The 9776-nt window shown below is 40.7% G+C and overlaps 1 protein-coding gene across 1 annotated transcript; it reads right to left on the bottom strand.

The window, feature by feature from the left end:
* Positions 1-293: 293 nt before the first annotated feature.
* npat (nuclear protein, ataxia-telangiectasia locus) lies at positions 294-9643 on the bottom strand. The gene is made up of 17 exons (XM_015005132.2): positions 9414-9643; positions 9151-9269; positions 8996-9056; positions 8841-8913; positions 8713-8753; positions 7847-8089; positions 7615-7690; positions 7045-7165; positions 6656-6747; positions 6449-6530; positions 6259-6355; positions 6042-6158; positions 4636-5805; positions 3693-3793; positions 3510-3603; positions 2121-3415; positions 294-1005 (listed from the first exon to the last, which is right to left on the bottom strand). Exons 1-17 carry the CDS (start codon positions 9448-9450, stop codon positions 925-927), a joined length of 3900 nt encoding a protein of 1299 aa, XP_014860618.2. The 5' UTR covers positions 9451-9643; the 3' UTR covers positions 294-924.
* Between the last annotated feature and the right edge of the window lie 133 nt (positions 9644-9776).

Raw genomic sequence — 9776 nt, 5'->3', positions numbered from 1 at the left:
GCAAAGCTTCGTATGTCTTATGGTGTGTACCACCACTTGCTTAAAGTATAATAATAATAAATTATATATAATTTTTTATTATATATATATATATATATATATATATACACATATATATATATATACACATATATATATATATACACATATATATATATATATACACATACACACACACACATACACACACACACTCAAATAAAGTTCAGCTACAAATTTCTAATGGGCTTTTCACCTTTGTTACATTATAACGACATAATGTAATTTATGACAGACCAACACAGTCCCACCAGTGGTGTTTCAAAATCAGTCTCATTTACTCCAATACTTCTAACATTTTATTCAGACACAGATGAAAGTGCGTCTCATCCACAAACAAGATTACTGTACAAAAGTATACAGTAAAAATGTGAATTTCAGATGTACATCTCTTTTTTTTATTATTATCCGTTAACTAGACTTTTCAGGAAACAAAATCAAATCAAACACAATTACACATTTTAAATTACTGATACACACATTTTTCAAAATGTATTTTGACAAACAAACTTGTCAACCAGCACTAATCAGATCTACCAAATAAAAAGTCAAATATTGACCAAAGCAATGTTTTGAGTTATTCAATAACAAAAAGTATCAACTGTCAAAATGGCCTCCAAAATTGATCTGTAACTGCAAAAAAGGTGTTGATGATTACAACAAACAAAAAGTGCAATGGTTGCCGTAATGTTGCATAAAATGAGATTTTACTTTAAATCACCTACAGTAAAATCGAAGTTCCACAACAGCTGCTGCTTAAAAGTCTAAAGGTATTGAGAGCTGTAGGAACCATAAGCACTGGCTCAGCAGATGGCTTGTTCTGTTCCTGGACAGCAGTCCAAGTTGGTAGCGATATGTTCATCCTCCTCAGTTGTGTGTCCACTTTCATTCATCATAATGAAGAGAGGAAAGGAACTTATCCACATCCAAATCGTGGGGGAAACAGTCAATAAGTTTCTTTCTTTCCTAAAAAGTAAAAATAGAAAACGACATCAGGGGTTGGTTACACACAAAATATTATACTCTTCTGTGAGGTGGGTAGTGGAGGATAAGAAGGCTGGATAAGAAAGGATAAAAACAAAGTAAAGAAAAATAACATAAGAATGACATGACAAAATATACACAGAAAAATAAAACCTTTTTGAGAAACCGATTTTGTTGTCCTGTCAACTAGCCAACACACAACGGTGACTCGAGAAGAGGGAAAAACAATTTTAGGAGGAAGTAGGAAGAATATATAAACCGGTAACACTTAAATTACATAACGCAATCTACAATGAGACTAAAACCAGCCAGAAGGTGCATTGAAACCAACAAGCTCTCACAAGGGTAAAAGTTTGATCCTTTAAAGTTTTCTACATATATTCACGTTGCAACCAAACTTATAAATGTAACCAACCAGCACAAAGTAGTAGATAAGTGTGAAATAGATCAAACATGTCAGTTTTTTCAGTTTATTTTTAACAAGTAAAACCTTGAAGAGTGTGCTAAAGATACAATCATACCTACAACGGAATGGTTTAGGTCGGGGTGTCAAACTAAAGTTGTCGAGGCTCAGTGTGCTGCAGGGTTTATTGGTGTTCTTGCTCTGCCACAACTCGCTTACAAGGCTGAATTACCTGTTCAGCTTATTGCCTAACTCTGCATGACGTCTCAATGATCCACATTTTGTTTCAGGCATGTTGAGCCAGAACGACATCAGCTCCTAAAGCTTATTTAAAGCTTGCCTGGCTTAGAGCACAGCATGTAGCCTAGTCAAAGACCAGACCTAGTCTCAAAAATTATTTTTCACATATGCCCTTAAGCTTAACATTATTTTACAAAGAATGGGCAAGACATGCCAAATGTGAAAATCTGTGGAGGCAATGCTCAAAAGATTATCAGAAAATACTGATAATGAAACAAACTTATTTTTGTTTCCACAAATTATGGATGCCTTGAATCCTTTGCCTTCTTACATGCTACATTTTATTGGTCCGTCACATAAAAGATCAATTTATGAGTATAAATTTAAGCATCTTACGAAGTCAGACACATCTCAAATGTAGTTGTAAATGTCATTAGAAATAAATTTTACTGACTTTGTCTTTCTTGATGCTGGGAGATCGTTTCCGCTCTCTCTTGGCGGACGGACTCTCTCTGACTGGAGACTGCTTGCGTTTTTTACTCTTTGAGCTTGACGGTGATTTTTCTCCGACCTCCTCCTGGCGCAGGCTGTCCTTCAGCGGCGTGCCCGTCCTGGCGATGGCGGCACGAGAAAGAATCATGAGGGTGTGTGCGGCCATGTTAATGCTGTTTTCACTCCCGGCTTCGCTGGCAGGGCTGCAGGTCGGCACATCAGGGGTGGTGGGAGGCAACAGCTGCTTCGGAGTCCCCTCTGCATTTTTAGCGTTTTTCGGACGGGAAGGAGTCCTCTGACAATCAGCAGCCGCCTCACCGATGTGGTCAGACCCAGAAAGCATATGGTCCGAACTGCTAACTATGGCTTTTCTGACCGGAGGAGGAGGAGAGCCGAGGCCTTGCAGCATTTCAGCGGCCTGCTTGGCCAGAGAGCTAGTTTTTGAAGCAGCCTTTGTCGGCTTGGCCTGTGGGGCCGCTGGAGGGCTGAAGTCTCTTGATGCCGAGGATGAAGGAGTTGATGGCTGCTGTTTGTCTTGTGAGCCTCCTTTCATTTCGTTCTCCTTGTTCGCTCTGACGTTTGGATTCTCCTGAGAGGAAGTCCTCTTCTCCATTCGTCCCTCACGTGATTTCAAAGAAGCCTTCTCGCCAGCCTCCTTCCTGCTGCTGCTCTCCTCGTTGTCCTTCCTGCTTCCTGATCTGAACGAAGAATCGGATGACAGCGACCTGGAACCGCAAGCATCTTTAGCTTTTGGCCCGTCATCATGAGGTCTGTGGAAGCCATCGACGGACGCCTCTGGTGGCTGAGACTTCTCAGCTTCATTGTCTGTTCTTGCATTTTGAGACTCTTGGTCATGAATTATGTGCATCTGTTTGCGAGGCGTCTTCTTGACAGAGTCTTTCTGCTGCGTTTGTAAAGAAACGGCTTCTTTTAGCAAGTTTGCTCCTCCTGTGGGATCTGTTGAACATCTGACGGTCTCCACTCTCCTCTTAGGTTTGCTGCTACCTAAAATAGCCGGTTTTGTTCGACCGCCTGCTGGCCTATTATCTCTCTCCGTCGGACGGGTATGTTGTGTTGTGTTTGAAGCAGAATGTGTTGGAGTCCCAGCTGTTCTGGTAGTTTGGGATCGAACCTCTGATGAGGAGGAGTCAAAACATAAAATCCTCCGATGACTGGGTCCACTGGATCCTTTAGCTGCTTCCCTCTGCTCTGAAGGTTTAGGCTGAACAGCAGCAGCAGTCACAGTTTTCACACATCCTGCAATCGAGATAAAAACAACATATTGGAGACGAAAGACAGTGAAACATTAAAGCTGAAGGCACTCTTCCAGAAACTTAAAGCTGCACGTTACCTGATTTTGTAGACTGCTTAGGTTCGATAGTGGTGGGCTTTGGTTTTAGTTTTTCTCTTGTCTGTGTAGGTTTTGGGGTTGTAACATCAACTATCTGTAAATATATAAGAATAACCAGAATATTAAAGTTTTATTTTTAAAAAAAAATCCCCTGATGAAACGGTAAAAATAAAGTTATGTTACCTGATTGGAAACCACTTGGATACTTCCCATCGTATTCTGCCCCAAAACAGAGACAGGAAGCACAACAGGCTTTACAGGTGATGGTAATATAAGTGCTGGTCCTGCAAAGAAAGCAAATGGATTCAGGGTTTTAACTACAGCAAGAAAACAAAGATTAAAGTAATGAGCGACATGAGGAGTCTGCACCCTGTGGTGCTTTAATCTCTTTTAAAAACTCAAGCCAATAATGATAAAGAGCTCAGAGGTGCATGCCTATATGCATGTTATTTATTATTATTTTATTATTTTCTGATCCAGGAAATGTTTTCATTGTTTCATTGTGAAAGTTGAAAAAATCTGTACATTTTACAAAGAAGGTTTTTAATGAATATTTTTCTTTTCTTTTCAAGTTTCTTGACAATTTTGCAGCTCAAGACCAATTTTATTTTGTAGCAGCAGGGACAAGACTGACTCTTTGGATCGTAAATGTCGCTGAACATTAATTCCTGATAGTTTTCCATCATAACACTCAAATTTCGATTTTGCTGCAAATTTGAGTACAAAAAGTCTGACTTCATGTAGTTTTAAGATCTGTTTTTTTTAACAAATAAAATTGGGATCTTAGCCTTGACTATGTGGTGTAGTAAAAGGCAATGTTCACTAATGTGTGTCCTTTTTGATAAAGGAACAAGGAAATTTAGTTTGGAAACTACAGACTTTCTATGATTTCTTTCCTCTGCTTATCCATGCCACAAATAATGATCTAATTAATTTCAATAGTTTTCCAAAGTTGCATAATGAAGCTGTTTGTAAAATGTGGTCAATAAATAGAATAGAAACAGCAGAAAATTCAGGTTTACCAGCAGCAAAGTGACACACAGACTCACACAGTAAAAAACATAAAAATAAAAACAAAGAATAACTGACATTACAGCAAGCAGCACATGCAGACACACTGCTGTACCTGTGGAGTAGCTCGGTGTAGCGACTCCATGCTGGTTGGTGGGTAAGGGTTGTCCGTTTGGGACTCCAGCTGGAAGCAGCACCGGTCTGGCCTGAACGTCTGGAGTTGGGACCACCAAGAAATAACTGGCTGGGGTGGGTGGGGGGTCCACAGCGGACTGAAACACGTATCTCTGTTGAGCCTGCGATGCTGCACTGACTGGAGACGTGTACACTCCTCCAGGTTTACTGACGAAAGGACTACCGCATCCCTCTGACCGCTGTAAGCTGCTCACCGCCTGCGCGGCTTCATCGAAGTTGGCTTTAGGAGTAGCAGGACATGCAGGTGATTTTGCTGGCGAGGAAAGGTAGATGGTGGGTATCTTGTCTCCGGAAATACTTGAAACCGCCTGATTTAACGCAGCGTCTCTGGAAGAATCCCCATTCTGGTTATCGCTGACGATGATCTCCAAAGACACAATGTTGCTGGGCTCTCCAGGCTTGAATGGGAAAAGAGCAGGAGGAGGAGGAGGAGGACTGGGCGTTAGGGTAACTGGAGCACAAGAGGAAGAGGATGCAGAAGAGGCAGAAACAGGAGTGGAAGCAGCCGTGACTGGAGCAGCTGCAGAATCAGATGCTGACGGCACAGAGCCAGGAGGCACCGTTAGACTGTCTCTACCAGAAACACACACATCAGGCTGGCTGGGAGAGGTGTTGTTGACCTGGACCTCATGCTGATCACCAGCAGCTGCTCCATCAACTCCATCAGCTGGCTTGTTTAGTCCTGTCGCCTGTGGATGCTCAGGGTTTCCGTCAATGCTTGAGGCTGGTCTCTCCTCAGCGAGCAGAGCTGCGTCTCTCGATAAAGACCCTGAATTTGAGAGTGTCACTGGGGTGGACAAACTGTCCACAGGTGGGGGCGGCGTGTTTAGAGGCTCATCGCTTTCCATTTGTGGTCCACTGTTCGCCGATGGGTTTTCTTTCCTCATGGAGTTCCCAGCAGCGGGTGAGTAGCTGACTAACAGTCTGGCTGAGCTGTTCTCAATCCTAGACGTTCTGCCGTTCGAGTCCAAAATGGTTTTTCTCAACAAGGTGGATGCAGAGGATTTTCTGGTTTTACGCTCCTGCCCAGCTCTCGCCTTCGGCGCTCCTGATGTTGCATCTAAAGTATTTCCATCATTTTGGGAAGGACCTGAAGAATAAAACAAAACAAACCTGACCGATTATCCAAGTTCTTGTTTTTGTGCTCTAGACAAGTCAGTAAAACCAGAAATAAAATAGTTTCAAAAGAGGAAAAATAGTCTTGACATTAGATTCTACTTTCGAGAATAGCTATAACTATGGATAAATGACGATGATAAAGTTCTGAAAGATTTACCGCCCACTCAGACCCATATTGACCAGTGTTGAAAGAGAATGACTGAATACCTGGATCGCTACTTTGGAGGACCTGGACAGCAGGTGGGAGTCCAGTCGTCTCATTCTCTTCAGAAATACAAGCAATGCTGCCGTCCCCTGCGTCTCCATCAGCATTTTTAGTTTTATCTGCAAAATTACAAAAGAATTCTCAATACGACTTTCTTATCCATTTAGAAACTTTGATTCTGATGCAATTTAAAAAAACAACAACGTAGCGGATAGTTACGGTAATCAAAAAGGTCAAAGAGGGCCTGAAAAGCCGGGTCAGATTCAGTTTGCTCCAAAATGTCATGGATGGCATCATCACTCATATGGATTTCTCCCTGATATTAATAATAATAATAATAATACACATAAAATTAAGGAAGACAGTGTGAATTTAGGAACAAATAGTGCTCTGTCAGATGTTTTAGTACCTCTAGTCCTAGAATCTCATCTATAGACTGGTCTGGCTCCACTGCACTTGAAGAAGCCTTGGATGTTTGTGGTACTGCATCACTGGCATCAGGCACACACAAAAAAAAAACATGTTTAAGTACAGAAATATTATTTTAAGTCTGCTTAGTAGGTATTGTCGTCACTATCAGCTTTGTCAAAATACTGAAAACAGATCATCAACATACCTGGCAAGGATTTTGTTGATGTTTTCAGCAAGTTTCTCTTGCAGTGCCCTGTCCCCCAAAATCTTGTCGCGTGCATTTTGTATCACGAGTTGCTGTGAAGATTTTAATGTTTTAAAAGTTAGACACCTTCAGGGGAAGCTCAATGTGTGATGTTTCAGCTGGGGCTTTCATGCACAGGGAAAATATGCAACATGTATCAATGTTTTATATGATACGTCACAGAAAGAAAAGAAAAGAGAAAAAAACAGCGACAGCAAGAGATGGAGAAAAACATTTAGACAATGGAACTTAAGTCTGAAAAATATATATTTTTTCCCACTCCATTTTATTATTTAGTTTTCAACTATTTCTTTGTAAAAGAAGAAACGAGCTTCTAAACATAAACTCACTGGGAAATTCTCCTTGACGACCTCCTCAGGCTGGGCGTCTGCAGTGACGTTAGTGGCAGCCGTGGCAGATTTACTGGGCCCTCCTGACCCGGTCAGACCACCTCTCTTCCTGGGAGTGTCCCTGAATGCAGCAGATAGGTTGTAGTGAAGCACACAAAAAGATACATGGAAAAATATATTAACAGATCATCTGTTATCTTTATCTAGCAACAAACTAGGGCAGCATAATATCAGGAAATACGTCACGTGTGACAATATTGATGAAAATAAATAACGATGACCTGCAATTAGTAATCAGTGTGTTAATGTGGGACTAATATCCAGCCCTGTTCCAGTGGCACATCCTAAAGCCTACACTTTTTTTTTTTTTTTTTTTATCAAAGTCTGTTTTAATTATCAGTTGTGGAAAAAATATATATTCTTTTGTAATTCTCTTAGTTGCATTCCTTAGAGAGAGAGAGAGAGAGAAGAAACAACTTCTGATCTTAGTGTAAGTTAAAAGTAGGTCTTTATGATATTAAACAGGTATTTATACAACTCTATTCTGTACTTGTTCTTTCCCATCCTTACCATTTCCTTCGACCAGGAGAAACTGGGCCTGACGTGAGGCGGTGCTCTGAAACGATAACTTGTACAGGAGAATCTCCTGTGAAATACAACAACAAGGTGCAATGTTCAACTACAGCGACTGATTTAATAGCAAAAACAGAAGTTCACATAGTTTCACCCAAACTGACAAAGGGTTTTCAAATCAAAATGCCCAATGTTAAACACATCCAAACAAATCCACCACAATACTGACGGGGTGTGTTGAGTAATCGGCTCCCATCGTGGACCGGCTGCTGCGCCCCGCCGCTGGCTGTGGCTCTGATCTGAGGGCTGGTGAAGCTAACAGGAGTGGAGTGGCCTAGCATGCTGTGGGTGGTGTGGGCGGGGCTGATGAAGGAGCTGCTTTCAGACACGGAGGTGCAGACCACACCGCTTGGAGACGCCACCGTCAGGACCCGTTGCCTCGCCATGTTTGCCACTCCGACGCGTGAACGTACTGCAACAGACAGAGACTGGATCGTACACTATTTTTGACCAAGCACTAAATGCAGGATTTACAGGTGCAATGCAGGAAAACCACTTTGGTCAGTGCATGATATTAGATCACTGATATCCTTTTGGGAAACATACGGTTTAAACACTACTTACAAATGTAAAAACACATCACCTTTTAAATGTACAAGTCCAAAAAATGAGAATAATATTTATAAAGTTGTCCTTTCAGATTTAGGTTGTGCAGTTGAGTAATTTTGTATTTTAATGTTTTATCTTTTTGATTAAAAACCAAAATTCAACATTATTAACAAAAACAGGATTTTTCTTCAAATAATTATGCCACATTTCAAAGGGAACACACATACTTATTTTGTTCTTTAATTTTCTTTCTCCAAACTTAATAAATGACCAACAGTCAATGTTGAGCCAAATAATTATAATTAAACTTTTTCCACCGTAATCCATCAGCTTGATTTCAGAACATATTAAATTTTCATTTCATAAAAAGTGGTATTTTAAGGAAATTTGAAACATTTATGCTCCTTTATCAGAAACAGATACATATCTATTATGTATTATTTAATGATAAAACATTTGATCTAACAGTAATTAGAAATAACTTACTCCTCTGACTTGCAGATATAGCGGGGGAATTCTGCAATGATCTGGAAAATAATTTATAAATATCAGATCAACAACAGTTAATCTCAAAACATGAACAGACTTGAATGTTGAAAGTAGTCAATTATTACTTGATTTGGTTGAGGGTAAAATCCAGCTTTTTCCACAAAGATGTCATCACAAGAGGGACTTCGTGTCCAGAGTCTTTTAGAAAACAACAACACAGTTGTTGCAATCTGCTTAAAGTAAACACATACATATTCCAAAACACGAAAGCCACTTTTACCTTTTGCTTTCGCAGCCACATACTCATTCAAGATGGCTGTCAAGCCCTTCCCAAAGACAGACTGTGCATGTGTGAGGGAAGAGTTTATTGATATCTGTGCATGGCAATCTTAACAATTAAAGACAGGTACATGTGTGGACAGCCTTTGGACTCACAAAAACACAGGCAGGGATCACCCCGTCTCCTGTAGTGTGCTCGGCATACTCCTTCAGGTTTGGACTCTCATGGATGAAGGCTTGGCTTGTAGCTGACAGCCCCTCTTCCTGGAGGTACCCTGCACAAAGCAAAAAAAAAAAAAAAAAAAAAGACAGGTATTAAAAAGTTAGCACTGTGCCACAATAAATCTGCACCGTTCTCACTTCGTTATGGCTACCAGCTAAAGCTACAAGCAGCTGTAGCTTTGTTATGTCCGGCTTACCCAAAACAAGCCGAGCGACGTCAGAAGGGAGCAACATGGCAGCTTTAGGTGTAATAAATTAAAGTAAAGAACGAATAAATGGCTACATATTCGAAAAATTGCTAATAAAAGTCGCAACATAACCCCACATTAGAGGACGTCATTGGTGTTATAATGAGGGCAACATCCTGACTAAACTCCTGCTTTCTCAAACGGCGGGGAACTCGAGAACCCGGAAGTAACAGCTTGACCTACTACTCAGATTCCTGGTAATTGTAGTCCAATCCGGATCTATGAACGTAAAAATATCATATGCGGGCTATATGAACATACAAACATGCAGTATGTTGGAACTTGATTAAATACTAAAACAAATTTCTGAAC

The sequence above is a fragment of the Poecilia mexicana genome, unplaced genomic scaffold, assembly GCF_051168715.1.
Source record: "Poecilia mexicana isolate PSO_F unplaced genomic scaffold, ASM5116871v1 scaffold_13, whole genome shotgun sequence".
NCBI classification, from domain to species: Eukaryota; Metazoa; Chordata; class Actinopteri; order Cyprinodontiformes; family Poeciliidae; genus Poecilia; species Poecilia mexicana.
This window is presented reverse-complemented; position numbering and strand designations above follow the sequence as displayed.